The sequence below is a fragment of the Pimephales promelas genome, chromosome 20 (genome assembly GCF_988280905.1).
Source record: "Pimephales promelas chromosome 20, fPimPro1.hap1.1, whole genome shotgun sequence".
NCBI classification, from domain to species: domain Eukaryota; kingdom Metazoa; phylum Chordata; class Actinopteri; order Cypriniformes; family Leuciscidae; genus Pimephales; species Pimephales promelas.
The window spans coordinates 19,181,223-19,205,122 of record NC_142788.1 but is presented as its reverse complement, the minus strand read 5'-3'; the positions used below and the strand labels follow the sequence as shown (position 1 = coordinate 19,205,122).

Genomic DNA, 23,900 nt, shown 5'->3' with positions numbered 1-23,900 from the left:
CTGATGCAGATGTACAGTTAGGACGGGTATCTCATGAAACCCCTGTAAACACACACACAGGTATCTGATGCACATGTACAGTTAGGACGGGTATCTCATGAAACCCCTGTAAACACACACACAGGTATCTGATGCAGATGTACAGTTAGGACGGGTATCTCATGAAACCCCTGTAAACACACACACAGGTATCTGATGCACATGTACAGTGAGGACAGGTATCGCATGAAGCCCCTGTAAACACACACACAGGTATCTGATGCACATGTAAAGTTAGGACGGGTATCTCATGAAACCCCTGTAAACACACACACAGGTATCTGATGCACATGTACAGTTAGGACAGGTATCTCATGAAGGCCCTGTAAACACACACACAGGTATCTGATGCACATGTACAGTCAGGACGGGTATCTCATGAAACCCCTGTAAACACACACACAGGTATCTGATGCACATGTACAGTTAGGACAGGTATCTCATGAAGGCCCTGTAAACACACACACAGGTATCTGATGCAGATGTACAGTTAGGACAGGTATCTCATGAAACCCCTGTAAACACACACACAGGTATCTGATGCACATGTACAGTTAGGACGGGTATCTCATGAAACCCCTGTAAACACACACACAGGTATCTGATGCACATGTACAGTTAGGACAGGTATCTCATGAAGGCCCTGTAAACACACACACAGGTATCTGATGCACATGTACAGTTAGGACAGGTATCTCATGAAGGCCCTGTAAACACACACACAGGTATCTGATGCAGATGTACAGTTAGGACAGGTATCTCATGAAACCCCTGTAAACACACACACAGGTATCTGATGCACATGTACAGTTAGGACGGGTATCTCATGAAGCCCCTGTAAACACACACACAGGTATCTGATGCAGATCTAAAGTTAGGACGGGTATCTCATGAAGCCCCAGTAAACACAAACACAGGTATCTGATGCACATGTACAGTTAGGACGGGTATCTCATGAAATGAAGTTTTATTAACTAAGTTCGGGAGGAGCACGTTCAGATAATTGACACGAGTGGACAGCAATCAGCAATCAATGATAAGAGGGTACAAATAGACTCAGCAGTCTTACCTCGATCCATTGACAGTTTGCAGCATCCCTCCTCCACCCCTTCTCCACACTCCTAGTTCTCCACACTCCTCTTTCTAAAAATCACTTACATACGGGGGGAGTACTCTGGGTTCGGGCAGAATTCCGAGCTCGGAGCCCTCCTTCCGGACAGCACGCCAAATATGCATTGAATCTTACTCACTCAAAATTATATGTAAGTGTGAACTCGTGAAACCCCTGTAAACACACACACAGGTATCTGATGCACATGTACAGTTAGGACGGGTATCTCATGAAACCCCTGTAAACACACACACAGGTATCTGATGCACATGTACAGTGAGGACGGGTATCTCATGAAACCCCTGTAAACACACACACAGGTATCTGATGGACATGTACAGTTAGGACGGGTATCTCATGAAACCCCTGTAAACACACACACAGGTATCTGATGCACATGTACAGTGAGGACGGGTATCTCATGAAACCCCTGTAAACACACACACAGGTATCTGATGCACATGTACAGTTAGGACAGGTATCTCAAGAAACCCCTGTAAACACACACAGGTATCTGATGCACATGTACAGTGAGGACAGGTATCTCATGAAACCCCTGTAAACACACACACAGGTATCTGATGCACATGTACAGTTAGGACAGGTATCTCATGAAACCCCTGTAAACACACACACAGGTATCTGATGCAGATGTAAAGTTAGGACGGGTATTTACACACACACAGGTATCTGATGCACATGTACAGTTAGGACGGGTATCTCATGAAACCCCTGTAAACACACACACAGGTATCTGATGCAGATGTACAGTTAGGACAGGTATCTCGTGAAACCCCTGTAAACACACACACAGGTATCTGATGCACATGTACAGTTAGGACGGGTATCTCGTGAAACCCCTGTAAACACACACACAGGTATCTGATGCAGATGTACAGTTAGGACAGGTATCTCATGAAACCCCTGTAAACACACACACAGGTATCTGATGCAGATGTAAAGTTATGACGGGTATCGCATGAAGCCCCTGTAAACACACACACAGGTATCTGATGCACATGTACAGTTAGGACGGGTATCTCATGAAGCCCCTGTAAACACACACACAGGTATCTGATGCAGATGTAAAGTTAGGACGGGTATCTCATGAAACCCCTGTAAACACAAACACAGGTATCTGATGCACATGTACAGTTAGGACGGGTATCTCATGAAACCCCTGTAAACACACACACAGGTATCTGATGCACATGTACAGTTAGGACGGGTATCTCATGAAATGAAGTTTTATTAACTAAGTTCGGGAGGAGCACGTTCAGATAATTGACACGAGTGGACAGCAATCAGCAATCAATGATAAGAGGGTACAAATAGACTCAGCAGTCTTACCTCGATCCATTGACAGTTTGCAGCATCCCTCCTCCACCCCTTCTCCACACTCCTAGTTCTCCACACTCCTCTTTCTAAAAATCACTTACATACGGGGGGAGTACTCTGGGTTCGGGCAGAATTCCGAGCTCGGAGCCCTCCTTCCGGACAGCACGCCAAATATGCATTGAATCTTACTCACTCAAAATTATATGTAAGTGTGAACTCGTGAAACCCCTGTAAACACACACACAGGTATCTGATGCACATGTACAGTTAGGACAGGTATCACATGAAACCCCTGTAAACACACACACACAGGTGTCTGATGCACATGTACAGTTAGGATAGGTATCACATGAAACCCCTGTAAACACACACAGGTATCTGATGCACATGTACAGTTAGGACAGGTATCTCATGAAACCCCTGTAAACACACACACAGGTATCTGATGCAGATGTAAAGTTATGACGGGTATCGTATGAAGCCCCTGTAAACACACACACAGGTATCTGATGCACATGTACAGTTATAGGACAGGTATCGCATGAAGCCCCTGTAAACACACACACAGGTATCTGATGCACATGTACAGTTAGGACGGGTATCTCATGAAATGAAGTTTTATTAACTAAGTTCGGGAGGAGCACGTTCAGATAATTGACACGAGTGGACAGCAATCAGCAATCAATGATAAGAGGGTACAAATAGACTCAGCAGTCTTACCTCGATCCATTGACAGTTTGCAGCATCCCTCCTCCACCCCTTCTCCACACTCCTAGTTCTCCACACTCCTCTTTCTAAAAATCACTTACATACGGGGGGAGTACTCTGGGTTCGGGCAGAATTCCGAGCTCGGAGCCCTCCTTCCGGACAGCACGCCAAATATGCATTGAATCTTACTCACTCAAAATTATATGTAAGTGTGAACTCGTGAAACCCCTGTAAACACACACACAGGTATCTGATGCACATGTACAGTTAGGACGGGTATCTCATGAAACCCCTGTAAACACACACACAGGTATCTGATGCACATGTACAGTGAGGACGGGTATCTCATGAAACCCCTGTAAACACACACACAGGTATCTGATGGACATGTACAGTTAGGACGGGTATCTCATGAAACCCCTGTAAACACACACACAGGTATCTGATGCACATGTACAGTGAGGACGGGTATCTCATGAAACCCCTGTAAACACACACACAGGTATCTGATGCACATGTACAGTTAGGACAGGTATCTCAAGAAACCCCTGTAAACACACACAGGTATCTGATGCACATGTACAGTGAGGACAGGTATCTCATGAAACCCCTGTAAACACACACACAGGTATCTGATGCACATGTACAGTTAGGACAGGTATCTCATGAAACCCCTGTAAACACACACACAGGTATCTGATGCAGATGTAAAGTTAGGACGGGTATTTACACACACACAGGTATCTGATGCACATGTACAGTTAGGACGGGTATCTCATGAAACCCCTGTAAACACACACACAGGTATCTGATGCAGATGTACAGTTAGGACAGGTATCTCGTGAAACCCCTGTAAACACACACACAGGTATCTGATGCACATGTACAGTTAGGACGGGTATCTCGTGAAACCCCTGTAAACACACACACAGGTATCTGATGCAGATGTACAGTTAGGACAGGTATCTCATGAAACCCCTGTAAACACACACACAGGTATCTGATGCAGATGTAAAGTTATGACGGGTATCGCATGAAGCCCCTGTAAACACACACACAGGTATCTGATGCACATGTACAGTTAGGACGGGTATCTCATGAAGCCCCTGTAAACACACACACAGGTATCTGATGCAGATGTAAAGTTAGGACGGGTATCTCATGAAACCCCTGTAAACACAAACACAGGTATCTGATGCACATGTACAGTTAGGACGGGTATCTCATGAAATGAAGTTTTATTAACTAAGTTCGGGAGGAGCACGTTCAGATAATTGACACGAGTGGACAGCAATCAGCAATCAATGATAAGAGGGTACAAATAGACTCAGCAGTCTTACCTCGATCCATTGACAGTTTGCAGCATCCCTCCTCCACCCCTTCTCCACACTCCTAGTTCTCCACACTCCTCTTTCTAAAAATCACTTACATACGGGGGGAGTACTCTGGGTTCGGGCAGAATTCCGAGCTCGGAGCCCTCCTTCCGGACAGCACGCCAAATATGCATTGAATCTTACTCACTCAAAATTATATGTAAGTGTGAACTCGTGAAACCCCTGTAAACACACACACAGGTATCTGATGCACATGTACAGTGAGGACGGGAATCGCATGAAACCCCTGTAAACACACACACAGGTATCTGATGCACATGTACAGTTAGGACGGGTATCGCATGAAGCCCCTGTAAACACACACACAGGTATCTGATGCACATGTACAGTTAGGACAGGTATCACATGAAACCCCTGTAAACACACACAGGTATCTGATGCAGATTTCAGTTAGGACAGGAATCTCGTGAAACCCCTGTAAACACACACACAGGTATCTGATGCAGATTTCAGTTAGGACAGGAATCTCGTGAAACCCCTGTAAACACACACACAGGTATCTGATGCAGATTTCAGTTAGGACAGGAATCTCGTGAAGCCCCTGTAAACACAAACACGGGTATCTGATGCAGATTACAGTTAGGACAGGTATCACATGCACATATGCCATTTTTATAACTGACAGTACATTTCACCAATTACCTGTCTTTGAATCATGGAATTAGTGAAAACAAGTGCAGGACTTTTATTCATATTGTATTACATTCTGGGTTGACAAATGATTCTGGTCAATAGAGAAAGGTTAATGTCATCCACTTTTAACTTCAATATAGCTACAACACAGTTTATTTTATTCGTTTCTTTTTATAATTTTGTTAAATGTGTGCCAGGGATCATGGCGTATTCCAATATTTCTGGTTGTTTAAAAGCGAGATTGTGTAATATTAGCGTGTGACTTTGAAATAATTAACTTTGACATGACATAAAAAATAAATTTTAACCGGATTGTTTCTTAGCGACAAAAACGAAAACCATTGGTGTAATGTTATCCTCAATACACTTAGCGCGGGGAAAAAAAAGAAGAAAAAAAAACACTTAGCGTGCATGTCCGGTGACCTATGGAAATTTGTATTTAGGAGAACGCCTACTCTACAACGTCACGCTTTTTACGCTGTACTGAAACCCCTGGAAATAAGTGACTTCCCGTCGGCATGAGCAAGAGCAGCAGCATGAGTGTGAGCATGAGCAGTGTGAGCATGAGCAGTGTGAGCATGAGCAGTGTGAGCATGAGCAGTGGGAGTATGAGCAGTGTGAGTATGAGCAGTGTGAGCATGAGCAGTGTGAGCATGAGCAGTGGGAGTATGAGCAGTGTGAGTATGAGCAGTGTGAGCATGAGCAGTGGGAGTATGAGCAGTGTGAGTATGAGCAGTGTGAGCATGAGCAGTGGGAGTATGAGCAGTGTGAGTATGAGCAGTGTGAGCATGAGCAGTGTGAGCATGAGTGTGAGTATGAGCAGTGTGAGCATGAGCAGTGTGAGCATGAGCAGTGTGAGCATGAGCAGTGTGAGCATGAGCAGTGTGCGTCAGCTGTAGCATGAGTGCAGTGCGAGGCATGAGTGCAGTGCGAGGCATGAACTTCGTCATGAGCGTCAGCGTTAGCATCAGCGTGGCTGCATGAGCAAATGAGCATGAGCAGCATGTGCAGCATAAGCAGCATGAGCAGCATAAGCAAGTGCAACATGAGCGGTATGAGGAGCGGCATCAGCGTCAGCGTCACGATCAGCAGGAGCGCCAGCATGTGCGTCAGCGTCAGCCGTAGAATTAGCGTCAGCATGAGCAGCATGAGCCGATGAGCATGAGCAGCATGTGCACCATAAACATTCAGCAGCATGTGCATGAGCGTCAGCTTGTCATGTGAGCGTCAGCAACATCGTCCGCAACATCGTCAGCGCCATCGTCAGCACCATCGTCAGCACCATCGTCAGCGTCATCGTCAGCGTCATCGTCAGCGTCATCGTCAGCATCATCGTCGGCATCATCATCGGCATCAGCGCGGCGTGAGCGTCCGCGTGAGCTTCGGCGTGAGCTTCGGAATGACCTTCGACATGACCTTCGGAATGACCTTCGGAATGAGCTTCGGAATGACCTTCGGAATGACCTTCGGAATGACCTTCGGAATGAGCTTCGGAATGAGCTTCGGAATGAGCTTCAGAATTAGCTTCGTCATGAGCTTCAGCATCACATCACTAGAGTTCTGTATCTAAGTGATCCCACGGCAGAACTAACCCAGCCACAGACATTGAAGCTCTTTTAACTACCCGGACCAAACCATTTTGATAATTACAGGGGTAATCACAAGACTTCTCATTCTATTACAGCAAACATAAAAGGGGAAAATATATACAGCAATACACGGACACGAATGAACATAAGAATAACATTTATTCATAAAGCAACAAAGAAAATACACTTAGACATTCATACATAAAACACCTCCTTTAAACACATGTGAATTAACACACAACCTCAACTTATATTGTCCTGAAAACTACATTTCCCATAGTTCTCCACGAGATATAAAGGACACCAGGAAAAGGCCGCACCCTTTTTTATTCCAGACTGTTGCTGCAGTCATGCATCCCAGCTAAACCAAAGGTAAGATATATATAACAAACTTAAATAAAACTCCTGCCGATCGACTGTCCTGCACAGTTCATCTCCAACCCAAATCAAACACAGCTGCCTTTAATTTTCAAATGATCCTGAAGACCTTAAATGGTTTCTTTAGGTGTGTTTGATTAGGTTTGAGATAAACTGCAGGACAGTAGATCGGCAGGAGCAGACACACTTGGACTACGTTTACACGGAAACGATACTGAAGAGAAAACGCAAAAGTGGCGTTGTGTCATCACTTTTTATTCAGCGTTAAGACGAGCGTTTTGTGTAGGAAATCCGCGTGCAAACGGTGACGCAAAGTGTGTGAAATTCAATGTAGTATGCACTTCAGGCGGCTAGGAGTGCATACTACAACAACACCAAGTCCACGCGCCTGCGTACAAACTTCACAGTCAAGCAGACTTTTGCGTTTTTACCGTTACTCGGGAACGCGGCGGTGGAGAGTTTTTGAGGCTATGTTTACACGGAAACGATTCTAAAGAGAAAACGCAAAAGTGGCGTTGCGTCATCACTTTTTATTCTGCGTTTAGACGAGCGTTTTGTGTGTGAAATCCACGTGCAAATGGTGACGCAAAACTGTGTGAAATTCAATGTGGTATGCACTTCAGGTGGCTAGCAGGCGGCTAGCGGTCGGCTAGCAAGACCACGCGCCGGGGCGTACAACTTTCACTGTCAAGCAGACTTTTGCGTTTTTACCGTTTACACGGTAAAATTGTCAATTTTATTTCGAGACGGCTGCCGAGTGAGCGAGTGCTGCGAGATCTCTGCTGGCTCAATCCTTTTGCCTACTAAGCGTATTAAGATTTCCACTTATCTTTCCAAGTATTTGGTGCCATTTGTCATTGTTATATACGTGGTGAATCAAGAAAGCGATCTCACTCTTCGTTTTGTGCGAGTGGAAAAGCTGCCTTCACAATGGGTGAACCAACGGGTGAGCTAACTTACTCTTCAAATTATTTTCAACATGATGCAGCAAATGAAGCACAACATGATCTCGCACATTGACTCCAAAATAGACTCACTTCAGAAAATATACGAGATGGTCCTCACTGCGGAACATGAAATCCATGGGGAGGAGTCGGATCCAGATCCAACTCCTCCCACCTTCCATACACCTAAACCTAACCAACTCCGCCCCCTGATCCCTAAACCCACCCCTAATCCCTAAACCCAACCCTAATCCTAACCATCTCCACCCCTTGGATCGTGATCCGACTCCTCCCCGTGGATCTCATGTTCTGCATTGAGGTGCTACTGAAATATACCCCCAAACCGTGAGTTTTTTTTCCTTTAAATTGCGTATGCGTAGGCCCGCGGTTTCTTATTGAGTGAGTGTGGGCGACGCTGGATCCTCTCTCTGGCTGCCATCGAACAGCAGAAGTGAAGGTAAGCTATTTACATAGGAGTGCATATATATATTTTTAATTATGAGACATTACACTTCGCTTTAATTGGGCTTTCGTTTGTTTAACATGTCATTATTACTTGAAATTAAAGTTTGAATCTGTCGATGGCGTCACCATGGCGGAACACATCAAGCCGACGGTAGGCCGTTGGGCACAGATTTCAAAGTTACTATCAGATTTAATGTAATTACCTTGACAAATTATACATTATTAAACATATATAAGACTCAGGTTTCAGTATTTGACCACTGTTTCTGAGAAACTTATAGTGACGGTTATGTATTAATTAATTAAAGGAGTTATGCAATAAAAAACAGTCGATGGCGCTTTTAATATGAATTATGTGCGTCATTCATCCGCTCCCATTCAATACCTCTGTCGTCGTCATGACAGAGCTCGACCAAACAAGTGCTTTAGCTTAAAAATATGCAGATTCTGAGAAATATTTATGGATTATCATAGGTTTCTGTCAGGAATTATATTTATTGAATACACCCAAAATGGGCGGATGTAATCATAGCGCTGGATACTCCTCGGATGTAGTGTGTTTTCAATACACACTGGCAGCCGGCGGGCGGCCTGTCGTGTGCACATAATTTATAACGTTACTACATAATATATCACGAAGAAGAGCCACATGACCTGTGACACCTGAAACCACAACAAAGTTTCCAAAGATCGCAGAATACTTGCAGATAACATGATTGCAACGATATATGACGTATTATTTGTGTTCTTCAAGCCATGCAGATAACTTCATAATATATTACATTTATAATGTAAGTTAATGTTAATCGATATAATCTAGTCCAGAATACTATAAAATACAATATTTTATGTCCGTTTTTTTATCCGAAGCCAAATCAGATCACAGAAGGTTATTTAAAGCATTCGACATGCATTATAAAGTAATTTTGGAGCAAAAACATGGTTTTATAATCTCAAAAATTGTAGTGTACTATTGATGTGTGCTAAGCTAACATGCTACCTAACCCTCAGAATGCACCTGCCATCTATAGCTGATATTTTTATGGGTTTTTTTTAATAGGATGTTTACTGAAATGTTTCTTTTTTTAATTTACAGTTGATAGCCTACAGTGTCAACAGAAGTGAAAACGGATAAAAGAAATTGAAGTGGTCAGCCTCAGCCCCTCTGTGGGTGTGTTTATAGAAAGGTGGCCAGCATTATTCACTGAAGCTCAGGTGAGAATTTCTTGTAATTTTTACTTACCACTAGTATACATTCATGTGAATACTATGAGAGCTGGTCTTTAATTTAAAATGTAAATTTTGGTCATTTAACTTCCTAGATCAAGGAGGAGTTTAGACGCATCACAACATATTCTTTGGAGGAGACATTCACACGGAAGCTTGATGAGTACTCACGAGGTCTTTTGCGGCTAATGCGCGCCAAAGGAGAAGTAGCTGGTTGCAAGATGTGTCCTCTGCTGGGCACTTTAAATGACGTATGTGATTTTATTTTTTCACAAATATGTGATTATTGATATGAGTGAATTAAAACTAAATTAATTTGTAAACAATTGATTTGTTGTGCGCAAAGTTGAGCTCCTTACCAACTTAAACCTTTTAACATCAATGTGTGAATTCGGTCTTATCCATCTATTTTCTTTACTGCTTTGTCCGTTCGGGTCTCAAGATTTTTGAGCCAACCCAGCATTTATCAGGTGAAGGGGCAGTGTTCATTCTGGACCGGTCGCCAGTCTGTTCCAGGGCCGTAATTCGGTCTTAGTATATGTAAATCACTCCCCACTTCGCTAACATTCTAACATCACTAAATTGTATCTCCCTACAGACACAGAACATTGAGAAAAAAAAGAGATGCTGCCATTACTACCAGGGATGTATGTCATACCAGGTATGTCAGATTTTTGATTAACTCAAAGGATCCTCCTCTCTTCTTGTATCCACCTTCTCCTTTTGCCTTCCACTCCCCCTCTGCTCTCCTTTTAGATAAACTGAAATATATTGAAACAGCATCTTACATAAAATAAAAATGTGCATGCTTTTTGTTTGTTTTTTACATGCAGGAATGTGAGGACTACACAGACAAAAATATGAAGGTGATTGTAAAGCACAATGTCATGGCTGAGGAGGATCCATCAGATTTGTCTATTGTGATCGTGGGAAACCAAGTAATGGAATCAAAAAGTTTAGATACAACAAAATCTTAATGTGATTGCCTTGGACATACTGCTCTCATCTCCTCGCTTAGTTTCATTTTCTACTCTCTCCTCCTCTTTTTCCACTCTGACCTGGATGTCCTAAAACAGCGATGTTTTATTATCCAACATTATTAAAACAACATTTGATAGACCAGTGAGTTAACATGTTCATTACTTGAAATGTTGTGTAAAGTTGTTGTGCTGCACTGTATTTTGAGTGTTTCATATGAATTTTTGGATTAAAAACATTGATCTGATGAACCATGGAAATTGCGGTGGCAGAGAAGTATAAACTTAGCATTTATTTTTTGCCAAACACACCTGTTACAGCCCATACACTTTCTATGTTGTTAGCTGGTGAGGTAACGTAACGTTACTGTGGGTGCTAATATAACTTAGCCGTTGATAAGATTCAATTTATAATTAACGTGTATTTATTTGTTTCTTTCTGGAGGAATTCGTAGAGGGTTAACAAAAGTCATGGCCTGGAGAACATAACGTCATGAGAATAAATGATACTTCTCTGCCAACGGCTCAAGAGGGCAATCGGCTCCAGAAAAAAAAAAAATACCTGTGGAGTTTGATTTTGGTCGAAATTGGTGAAAGAAAATTGCATTCACAACCAGGTTTCCTCTCCAGAGCCGTATCAATGGGCTTGCCTTCACAGTTGCAGGAAATGTCTTTCAAATAGTAAACATTAACGTTGGGGCATTACTATTTTGATTAAGTGATTGTAATTGTTTTTTTTTTTTCTTTATACAACCTCTTTCTAGAATTACCTCAAATGAAAAGTTACCTCGCCATTATTGCTCAAAAGGTAAGTTCCTCTGATTTTGCTTTTTAAAATTGTTTCTCTAGCAGAGCTGTAGAGACTTGTGATGTTGGGCTGATTGATAGTGTTAATTATTTGATTTAAGTTATTTGCACTTTAATTTATTGAAGAGAATAACTTTTATTTTTCTTCTATGAACAAGACTGGAAGGAGTCCTGTGGAGGATTTAGATTCCTCCTCTTTTGAGAAGTGCAACCGGTGAGTAACCCCCTTGAATTTTTATTTATTTATTAATAAATACAACCCCCCCCCACCCCCACCCTGTCCTCCTCCTCCTCTCCTTTAAGAACATTTAGGGCAATTATTAATTTGTTTCATATCATTATCATTAATCTGCATTTATACATAAAAACATATAAACTGTTGTTACATGTATCCATTTATATTGATATTTTAAACTATCCTGATATGTAAATGTGACCTGTCTTATCTAGAGTAAGTTGTTCCTGTTGCTCTTGGTCAGGTGATATGTGCAGATGAGCACCTGTGACTTTAGGTCATGTGACTACATGTAGATATATAGCTTGCAGTCTACTGACTGCCATTTTGAATTTGCCCTGAAGAAGGCCAATGAGGCCGAAACATGTTGGCATATGTTTTTAATGGATAGCCAAGTTTAAATAAAGGCTTTTTATATTTATTTACCTTTTGAGTGCCTCAGAATTACTGTTTATCTGGGAACAACTTTGGATCTCCAAACTGAAGAGCACCAAAGGAACACACCTCGTAACACCCAAGTAGCACTCCTAGTAATTCATTTGTAAACATATAAACTATTGGAAAGCTAAGCATAAGAATCAATATGAAACAATGGCAATAAATGAATAAATTATTTTTCAGATTGAAGTTATAAAGGGCTCTGGGGTGTTTTGCCAGGCAGAAGTGTGGAAAGCAGCCCTCCTTGCCACCTCTGCTACTGCCATGGTGTGGAATCTGCTGCTGGGCACATTTGATCTGGAGACTTTGCTGAAAACAACCTGAATGGTACAAAACATGCTCCTAATCTCTTAAAAAACAATTAATATTCTGTGGAATAAATTATGTTTGTGTGCGGGCGAACCATCGCTTTTTTACGTTTTTTTTTTTCTATCCAGTTTTTTTGTCTTATTTTTGTTTTTGTACTATTTGATCTTAAGTAAATAAATAATCTAAATGCATACATTTTGGACTATTATTTATGTTGCCTAGTAGCTATGGATTTTAATAATTATTCTAATATAGGTAAACATGTTGGTGCATGTATAGGTGAACATATATGTTCATATATACATGCATACATGTACTTGTATAGGTACATATATGCATGTATATATGCACCTATATGTGTACATATATGTGTGCATACATGTACCTATATAGGTGCGTATATATGTGTACATATATGTGCATATAATATAGGAAAACGGCCAATTTTATATATATATATCACATATATTAAAAACATATGAAGAGCTCTTTTCCAAAACGCGTTAAACGACATTTTTAAAAAAAATGAGTTTGTCGTGTCATTCTGCTGCGGACAGAACCCTTTCACTGCTCTATCAACGTTTCATGCCGAATCGCTATATTTCCGTGTTTAAAATGTACTGCAAGATACAGTTTCTTCCCAAGCCGCGATAAGCACCAGCCCTGTTTTTAGCCTAAACACGATAAATCCTCAAATTCAATGAGCGCTCTACACAATCCAGCACGGCGGCACTCTGAACAGAGGTTTATTATGTTCATTCATTCCTCAAAATGAGTCCTAGTTTTCTAGTCGACTAGTAGTAGATCATTTAAGCCATTTGTATTATCAGTAATCACATTTATTGATTTAATTAAATGGGAGAGAAACCATATGAGCGTTTTTAATTGCATATTCCGCATCTCAACGTATGCATAAAGCTTGCCACAAAGAACCGGCAATATAATGATTATGCATGAAACATTTGAATTGTTTATTAATAAACTAGTGTTTTCTGTCAGTGTCAGCAACAAAGATAAAGTTGATGATGCTTACTCGCCATCTTCGCAGTGAACGCGCATAGAAAAACGCATACTTCGAATTAGCCTACATACGCAGAGAGTTGCCAATTTATTTTAGTTTTTAATTGTTTTGTTTAAAAGTAGATATTTAAAGCTTTCTGTAGCTTAGTTCTCAGGCCTGTCTGAGGCAAGCATCGCGGTGTTTCGGTTCATATTATGAGACGCGCTCCGGTTCACCTGCGCGCCTCTGTGTCCTGATTATATTGTCTGATATTTACTTCTAATGTATTAATCCAGTCAATTTGTCGATGAAAACATTTATTAAAATGAAGATACAATTTAAATGAAACGAAATTTACAAGCTTTCTACAAAACAAAACTTAATAAGTGGTCAAAATCATGTCTGACGCACTCCAAATATTTTCCGATATTGGGCAGCTTTTGAATTTTGATCCTATCTTACTCATCTCATGCGGTTCCCTTTTCATAGCCTACTCAACATAGATGAAATAATAAAAATAAGTAATGTAATATTATTAAAAACAAATGTGAAATGTTTATTTATTTTTTTTTTTTAACTTATATTTAAGCGTCATGCTGCTCCGCTTTGCTCACATGTTATGTAGCCTGTGTGTGTGTGTGCATGTGCTGGAGGGGTGCCCATCCCTTTTTTGAATATCGTTATCATATATTGATCATTTTTAATAATTCGTTTTTTCATGCATATGTTGAAATTGGTATTAATAATTTGTTTTTTTTCATGCATATGTTGAAATTGGTACTATTTGTTTGAGGTTTATTTCGATTTATAGCGTTTTGGAAAAAAATAAAATTAACTTTTAAATTATCATTAACAATATTGTTGTTTGATTTAATAATTATTGTTCAAAATGTTCAGACTGAACCAATAAAACATTTAAACAGGATAATTTGAATATTCACAAAATGTGTGGGTCTAGGTAAAAAATGTAGTTTTCCTGAAAACTATTGAAATGGATTTATAGCGTTTTGGAAAAGAGCTCTTCATATATCAAAACCTATATTAAAACATGTTTATATAGGTTTTTTCCATGTGGGAGGAACTGCAACATTTTTGTAATAGCTAACTGGAGGAAGTGCAGCACAACCCAACGGCTGCCATCTTTACTTATGTGGTTGCTTAGTTCCTGGAATATTTGTCATGTGACTAGTATCTCTTAAATGCAGCAAATAAAGTAAGAGAGGAAGCTGTTTCCACGGTATTTTTGTCAACCGTTCACAAGTGGTTAGCCTAGACTTTAGGCTACACAGTATTATACATCACACGTTTCAGATGCTTCTTCTGTGACCGCTTGCAGATTTTGTGGAGACACTCGCGTTTTTTGTGTCACACCACCACTTTTGGCTCACAAACACTATTGAAAGAACGAACCCGTGTTAGGCGGCTTATCCGAATTAATATAATTGTTTAAAAAATAAATTCAATTCAGTGGCATTTCTATTGTCACTGAGACAAAAGTTATGTTTCTTTCAAATTATTAATAGACTCCTATGATTGGTAGCTATCTAATGATTACAGTTCTATCGCTTTTGGCGTGTGGGACAAAAGGTTCATTTTAATTGGTAAAAACCCCATGGTTTTAGACCACAATCATTTATTCGTATGGTGAAGGGCCTCCTTTTCCTGCTAATACGGTTTCAGTTTTTCTTGCTAAATCCCAGACGAAGATATGTAGTTGTTCAGTAAACTAGTTAGCCTATCAGAGACACAGACCAAGTTCCCCAAAAGCTACTTAAGTTAAACTCAAGATACTTGCATATGTAGCAACTATGACACAACTGACAAAGCTTCCAGAATTCCATGAATTCAATTTATTTTCTTTTTTCTTCATTTTTTCGAAGAAATACCATTATACTGTCTTTTGTCACATGCGTAACTGAAGAAGAGGTGCTTTGTTGATAAACTGTCACTTGACCTGGAGGTTTCTATTTACAAGGGATTGAAAAGTCATGCGATGAATAGTTGCAGCTGAAACAGCAGAACAATTAGAGAAGAAACACCACTGTATTAGCCACCGCTAAGTAGTCCAAACAGATCCCGATCTTAATCCCAGAAACGGATTTATTGGGCTTAATCCTGTTGATGAAAACAGAATCCCACCCGCGTTCAGACAGCCCACCGCCCCAGGTGCAGTAAACTCACAAGACAAGGCTTTTGGCCCTCTGTCTCAGTAAAGCTCTGATGAATTGATAGTGTTAGACCTCACTGGGCAGCGTGCCCGGTCTGTGGTTGGTTAATTGGTGGGGGGAATGTTTTCCCACAGAAGCCAGAATCAAATGTATAAAGGTCATGAATAATTAAAAGAGTGAATGAAAAGTGGGTTTTGTTGGTCTGAATGTCAAGCAAACTTCTCACTTCAGAAAGACTCAAATAACATTCCTTCTGTGAAAGATAAGGGGCTTCACCGACTTGTTATTTGATGCGGAGTCTTTGGTTCTCACGTTTAATTTTTGCAATATAACAAGTAAAATGATAAAACTGTGCTACAATTCGTCCTCATTCTCTATGGAGTTTGTGCAGACCTTTGTGAATGAAGGAAGAGCAGAAGGCATGAGACACCAATTAGATCTGTGTAGATAATGGCATGTGTTATCTTAATATCATAATGACTTAATAATGACTTCGCAAATTGGGCAGATTAGTTCATCCTACTGTCTACATTTATAATCTTGATTTCTCTAATCATGACCTCAGACCCCATTTGTTATTTACTCAAATAGAAATCATTGTGAAATGTTACTTCTTGCTGGATTTGTTTCAAAAGCATGATCTGGTTTCCTAGTGTCTTTTTCTGTACTGTCCTTGCAGAATATGCAGCACACATTTTAAGCATTGGTTTGAAGTCAGACCATCACGGCTGGGTCAAATGATCAAAATGTGAATGTGTTTTGACTTTGACATTAATACCTTGAGTGCCATTTGCCATGGCTTGTTTCTAAGCAGTGGGAAAGAAGATACTGCATACATGGTTGCTATCACAGCAGAAAGCTGGCTACAGACACAATCATATGACATCCAGTTTGAGAGTCCTCCATACACAGTCAGCTGATCAGTCAGCTAACAGTCGGTTTTCCCCATGTGTAAAATGTGTTTTATTCTAATGATGTTAGATATTATGAGATGACATATTGTGTTATACTGATGCTTAAATAATATACAATACATAAAAAACTATGTAAAACTATGTATGTAAGAGAGAGAGAGAGAGAGAGAGAGAGTACTGCGTGTATTACGTGATGTGTAATACTGTTCTATTTATAACAAATCATAGGGCCTGTGGTGTACCGGTCTTACTCTGACGTCTGCATTTGATTTACATTTGGTAAGGACACTCAAAGGGCATTCACTATGCCTACTACTGAAGTGCTAGTGGTACTGGGACTTCTGCACTTTGACACCATTGAACAGGTACTGTACTCATTTCTGCATTGAGTTTAGTATTAGATTGATAATAGTGTGCACACCGTAGAAAAATCTCAAATGTTAAGGAATGCAGTGGACTTAATTCACCAACCATGCATTTGTAACAATAATGTAAAGCTTTTTTTTCCAAAAGAATTGTGATCGATTGTGCATAATTAATTGTCATTCACTTACCACATATAGTTTCTAATTTTTTCCTTTGTTTGAAATTGTATTTTCCAATACAACGTTACTGATTCTGATATCATCTGAGGCCAGATAACAGATTGAATTGCCTTTAATTTAAACTATAATGATATGGCGATTTTTTTTTTTTTTTTTTTTTTTTTTTTTTTTTACCTGATACAAATCATTTTAATGCACCTTTAATGCATTTATGCAACTTGAAAATGTATTACTAGATTGTATTAATATAAAAAAAATGGTAATAGAGTAAAAAATCGTAATGAAATTGTAACTAATTTACCTTTTAAATGTATGCTAATTATTGAAAGTGGGATTCATATTCACATTATTTATGTGAATATGACAGTATATTTGTTTTGTTTATTTAATACACAAAATATATACATTTAAAGCTACAATTAATGCTATTATTTAAAGTTTGTATTGTGTTTTTGACAAGTGCAACTTGTTTCTGGAAAATTGATTTAAAAGATGTTGTATCATGTGTGGTTGCAGCATATAGCCCTAGTTTATAAAAAGAGTAGCATAGATGTTTAGATTAATTACCTTTCGGTTGATACTAGTTGTGCCATTCCCATGATGCCAAAAAAAACATTTACTTTTTGCATTTTCAAATATGTCCCTATTTTTGTGCAATTGCTTTGCCACACTATTTATTCATGTCACTGACTGATTAATTTATTTAAATTGTAGATTCAGAACCGTCTGTGTATCATTCATTCACGATGGATGACTTTGAATACAGCGTGCACATCTCCGACCAAGACTGGAACTGTTTTTTTCAGGAGTGCGAGGACTGTGACCTGCTCTCTCCAGAGCTTGCCAGTCGAGAGGACTCTGGAATGAGTGACATTGATGAGATGGGCTGCCACTTTTTAAACAGGACCCCGGTTGTGGACACAGAGCCTGATCCAGACCTTCAGATGGATGGCCCGCCAGTCTGTGAGGGCTCGCCTGTGTACAATTACCTTAGTAAGTACGGAATAAGTAGTCCAGAGCAGGTTCTCTCTGGCAGCGAGGAAGACTTGCACCTTCAGACTGTCAATCTGTTCTTTGAGCAGTTAAAACGAGTCACAGAAAATGAACAGCCCTTGGAACAAAGCCATGTTGTTAATTGGGGAAGTGAGGAGACAAGCCATCTGGAGGGTTTGATTGAAAAGCAGGATAATCTGTCTATAGATACTGGTCCATCTGGGAGAAATGAGGCCAGTCTTAAAGGTGAAATCACTAAGCAGGGTGTGGTTAATACCTGGGGTGATATAGCTGCACCCGCTTATAGAGACGAATATGGATCAAAGTCTAACACTGAGCTACTCATTGGAGGAAAGTCATTGTCAACTCCCCTAATTACAGTAAGAATGAAACAGGAGCAACAGGTAAAATGTGGTGATCTTAGCGAAGACTTAGAGCTGAAACTTGAAACAGAGCCACCTAACAAAGAGAACGCAGTAATGGTAAATAGGAAAGATATGACAGAACAAATCGCAGCAAGACAAAATATTGCTCAGCTGGATGCCTCAAACAGATCGGACTCAAAAGATTGTGCAGTCAATCAGATCCCAGTGTCACCTTCCTATCTCAGGAGAAAAAGGAAGAAGAAGAAGAGAATGAGTGTTGAGCAAGTACCAGGATATGAGGCTCAGATCCACATCCATCAAAGTGAATCAGAGAAAGAGAGATTCATTCAAAGAGAAGAGATAAACAGCCTTCCTGCAAAAGTCTGGAAGACAGAGGACATATCATTTAAAAGAAATAAAACAACACAAAATACTTATCTTTTAAAGCCTAGAGACATATTTGACTTGGAGGCTTCAGCTGATTTGAAGTCTTCAAAAAGCTTGCCAGCATCTTTTATCAATAATTTAGGCACTGTATCTTCAAAGCCTGAAGTTGTACACTCAAGCTTTAATACTATTTCCAAAAGCATGCCTGACGTGTCTCTTGTAAACAATGGGCAATTGAAAGCAGATATTCCTCCATTACCCCAGATAAATAAAGTTCTGGATTTACAAGAAGGTGGATTAAATATGCTTAAATTTGATGCCGCTGTAAACTTGGAGAGATGGACCGGAATTAGAGAGACCATATCAGCACCTCTAACTGATAATTCTGGTGCAGGATGTCAGAGGAAATCCTTATTATCTTCTAACATTTCCAATGCTGCTTATTCAACAAAGCCTCCTACCTCCATAGCCTCTTTAAAATTGACTGAGGACAAAGATTTATCCTGTTTAGGAAATGATACCGACTGTTCAGTATTTAAAAATGAACAAACCATGTCAAGCAAAAGGAATATGGTAGAAATTTCAGACAAAGAAAGCTTGTTGTCTTTAACTGACAACAGCGATGGAGTAGAATCTTGTTCAGATGGAAATGGTGCAGAAACATTTACTTGTTCACAGGATACTCTTCAAAAACAGAAAACAAGCATTCAAGTTAACATTTCAGAATATCAAAGCCATTTGGACTCTCAAACCATCGAAATAAACGTGAATATACCTGTAAGTGAGACAGATGCAAAGACTGATGACATTGATCATAGAGCTGATGAAAGTCAGATCCAAAGCAGAACTAAGACAAGTAAGGCATTACATGTGAATGCCTCACCCATAAAACCAGAGAATTCAGATGAAGCAGACATTAAGAGAGACATCAGTGCTAATGAGGTTGCTGTTTCGGCCAGTGATGAACAACTATTTTGTGGCAAGTCTACCAGATCTAGTGAACACATAAGTGGTCCAACACAAGATGTTTCAGAGTTGCCTCATAACACACTAGCTGAAATGAAGTACACTTCCTCAGAGTCGAAAAGTGGAGCCAAAGATCTAGAGAGTGTTTCTCTTAATGCTGCAGACCATCTTCCGTCGCCTGTGTTTGCTATCTCATCCTTCTGGAATGAAATGGAGAAGCTAACCATCAATGACATATTGCGGATACGGCAAATGGGTAACACCCAGCACACAAGTATTTTAACCCAGCCAGAGGATGGTAGCATTGCGGACACTACAGATGCTGGAGACTCTGGTTACTTTACACTACCTAACGACTCTAAGCCGGACCGCTTAAGTGGAGACATGTCCTACATATCTGATCTAGACGAAGACCTTGCACAGCTTCAAACCACATTTTCTTCCAAGCAAGAGGACGAGCCGTGTGAGTTCCCTAGCTCTTGTGGTGTGATGTGGGAGAATGATCCAGATCCAGTGGTTGTGGGTGAAGAAATGGTGTTCATAAATTCGGAAACCACTCTTCCTGAACATGTCTACGCGGCTAATGCTCAACAGTGTTTCAGGAGAATTTACAAGAACATTAGCGTGCAGAACCTGCAAGCTCTAGATGCTCAACCAATCAGGCAAATACTGAGAAATGCCTCTATGCATTCGATCCACTCAGAGGATGATTTTATAGATCCTTTTTACCACGTGAATACTTCAGGCTCAAAGAGCTTGTCTGATGATGAAGAGGAAGTAGAAACCAGTGGAATCACATTTTCTGAAATAATCCAGTATCTCTTCGGTGAGGATGAACCAGAGCGTTGTGCGTCTCGTGCAGACAGCATAGCTGCTTCGTACGTTGATGTAACAGGCACTTCTGTGCCTGAGATGTATGACCATTTCTTCTCAGAGTTTGATGCTGGAAGCTTTGTTTGTCCAATTGTAGAAGAGTCAGGTGGAGATAAAATGGTTCCCATTTTCTCCTGCTCCCGCTCGGCTAACAGAAACCTTCAGTTTCCAGAGGCATATGACTATTTCTTCCCAGATTCCCCAGGGAATTCGGACGAAGATGATGAGAATGAGAACACGGTTATCAAGGTAGTGACAGAGAATGACCATAAATCTCCCAACCATGATCCTGTTGACATGTATGAGCACTTCTATTCTGAAGATCAGATTCAGAGCGACTCCCTCTGGACGAACCCTCTTTCATTTAGAAGAGATCGACGCACAGGTTTTACCGTCCCTGAAGAGAAGACATGTTCTGGGGAACTCGTCCCTGTAAAGGCATTTCCCAAAGGAATTATTCAACCAATTAATGCTTTGGGCCCTGATGGGAGCCCTTTCCCAGATTCCTTGCTCCTCAACCTGGAGAACTGCATCTTCCAGCATCTGGCTGAGCGACAGAAGAAGTGTAAGGAGATGCAGACAGTTGTTGCTGATCCAAGTAAGAACTTCTACCACACGTTATTCTGCACACACTGAAACTCAAAGGGTTTATTTGTTCCCTTTAATAAACTTTATCAGACATACGAGACACTAAAATGAGAGCATACATAGAACATTTTCTGGAAATAATTTCTGTTAGTCATATGTTAATCAACTCTCATCCCTTTTAAGTAAATATCTGCTGACTGAGAGTATCTAGTCACATGTCGAGCCTTGCCCGAGCCGTAAGAATGTTTGTACGTGCGAATCGGTCTACGCTCATGCTGGGCAGCTTCTCAAATCTGCAGTGTGCCAGAATTTATGAACATGTTTCACTTTGAAAGTAAAAATAGAGAAAACTCCAGGAACACCAGGCCACTTATATGCAAAAGAATACTTAGCAAGGATACATTAAATTAATCAAAAGTTGAACTTTTACATTGATTTCTATTTCAAAATAAATACAAAGAGAACTTGCAAAAAATTCTCAAAAGAATATTCACAAAATTTCCACAAAAAATATCCAACTATGACTGTTCTTAACAATCTTACCAAACTTATAATAGCAAACAATAGCGTATAACTCACAGTGAATTAGTTTTACTCATAATTAAACCAATTTATAAAAATTGTGTAGATTCAATTATTTATTGATTTTGGTTGATTATTAAGTGATTCTGCACTGATATTCTGGATTTTAATGCCTCTTTTCTAGGGTTGGATGCCCCATTCTTGCTTCTTAAACAGGCAGACATGTGCTTGGTTTGTATTGCTTTTGCCTCGTGGGTGCTGAAATCGACAGGCTCTGGAGCAGACACCTGGAAAGCTGGTATTTATATTTGTTTATGAATATACTTATTGCTTTGCCATAAATTGCTTCAATCCTCATAGTCTTTACTGTGGTTTTGTGAGTGTTTCAAGTGAGCCATTACTTTAGTCGTTCAGGCGTGTTTTGAATTTTTTTTTTGCTTTTACAAAGGAAAAGTTAAGCCTCTTGCCCTGGTATAAAGCTCTGCATCACAACAAAATAAGAAGGAATTAAGGAGTGCGATTCATAATAATTCACAATGACGCATGTCTGCTTCTTTTTTTATTGTTCAGCTCTTCTTGCGAATGTCAGTGCACTCTCTGCCATACGATACCTGCGCAGACACAAGAGGGAGGAGGTCTCTGGAAAAACTCCTTTGCGTCAGTTAGAGCCAGCATAACTCCATAGCTGATGGTCTCCAGATCTGATTTCAGTCACATCACCCTTTTCCCTTGTAATCCAAAAGGGTGTTGATGAATGTCAAATGTGCATGCAGGGCATTTTCCATCATTCTCAGTACATATTATTAATATGATGCACACTCTCGTGTGCTTTTAATGCTGATGAACTCAGTTGATAAGCTTACACAGATGACTGTGACTTCAGACCAGTGGCAGTAGGGTTTATAATATGTATATTTAGAGTATGAACATATCAGTAATCTGCATATCCAATATTTTTTTTTAAAAAAGTTATAAATAGTAATGTTGATTGTTAAAGGAGTAGTTCACTTAAAAAAAGAAAACTTTTGGTGATAATTTACTCACCCCCATGTCATCCAAGATATCCATGTCTTTCTTTCTTCAGTTGAAAAGAAATGCAGGTTTTTGATGAAAACATTCCAGGATTTTTCTCCATATAATGCACTTTACTGGGAACCAAACGGTTCAAGGTTCAAAAGACAGTTTCAGTGCAAACTGTTCAAAGGGCTTTAAATGATAAATAAGGGTCTTATCAAGCGAAACGATCGCTCATTTAAAAAAAAATTACAAAGTTTAAGTTTTATAATTTTAAATGGTCGCCTTGCTCTGTTCTGTGATGCGCGTTCGTGACGGTCCTGTTCTTTTCCAGAGTCAATTCGTTCATTTTGTTTGATGAATGAACCAAATGATATGAAAAAAGATTTGTTCATTTTGATGAACGAGTTCGAACAGGAGAGTCACGAACGCGCATCACAGAACAGAGCAAGGCGACCATTTGAGCTTATAAAACTATTATATTATATTAACTATTATATTATATATTCATGATCTGGAATCGTTTAAAGCCCTTTGAACAGTTTGCACTGAAACTGTCTTTTGGACCTTGAACCATTTGGTTACCAGTAAAGTGCACTAAAAGGAGAAAAATCCTGGAATGTTTTCATCAAAAACCTTAATTTCTTTTCGACTGAAGAAAGAATGACATGGACATCTTGGATGACATGGGGGTGAGTAAATTATCAGCAAAAGTTTTTTTTAAAAGTGAACTTCTCTTTTAATGAGCCCTTTTTTTCAGAGATATTGTGGATTCACTGTTTGCAGTGATGAGAGCAGCGGTATTTATTGATTAATATTGATATTGAGATGCTTATGGAAGTGTTGAAGATGGACGTGTGTGTATCAGTGGAGAGTTTTCAATGGAAGAGCAAATGTCTGTGGACAATCAGTTAATATAGTTTGATACTACTGACTGAGATACTGGGAATTTTTATGTGCCAAATTATTTTTG

General features: G+C 39.9%; 1 protein-coding gene across 15 annotated transcripts in view; it reads left to right on the top strand.

The window, feature by feature from the left end:
- Positions 1-22,932, top strand: part of perm1a (PPARGC1 and ESRR induced regulator, muscle 1a) — a 33,268-nt gene extending 10,336 nt beyond the window's left edge. Inside the window, exons 1-13 of one of the 15 annotated variants that reach the window (XM_089124409.1) lie at positions 8,240-8,591; positions 9,696-9,814; positions 9,922-10,077; positions 10,425-10,487; positions 10,660-10,692; positions 11,568-11,611; positions 11,769-11,824; positions 12,288-12,363; positions 12,467-12,610; positions 16,903-17,039; positions 17,934-21,401; positions 22,098-22,211; positions 22,484-22,932. In XM_089124409.1, coding sequence (XP_088980535.1) covers positions 17,966-21,401; positions 22,098-22,211; positions 22,484-22,590 — 3,657 coding nt within the window. In that variant the 5' untranslated portion in view covers positions 8,240-8,591; positions 9,696-9,814; positions 9,922-10,077; ... (6 more) ...; positions 16,903-17,039; positions 17,934-17,965 and the 3' untranslated portion in view covers positions 22,591-22,932. The other 14 variants (XM_089124419.1, XM_089124408.1, XM_089124412.1 and 11 more) reach the window with 14 other exon arrangements.
- Positions 22,933-23,900: the final 968 nt, after the last annotated feature.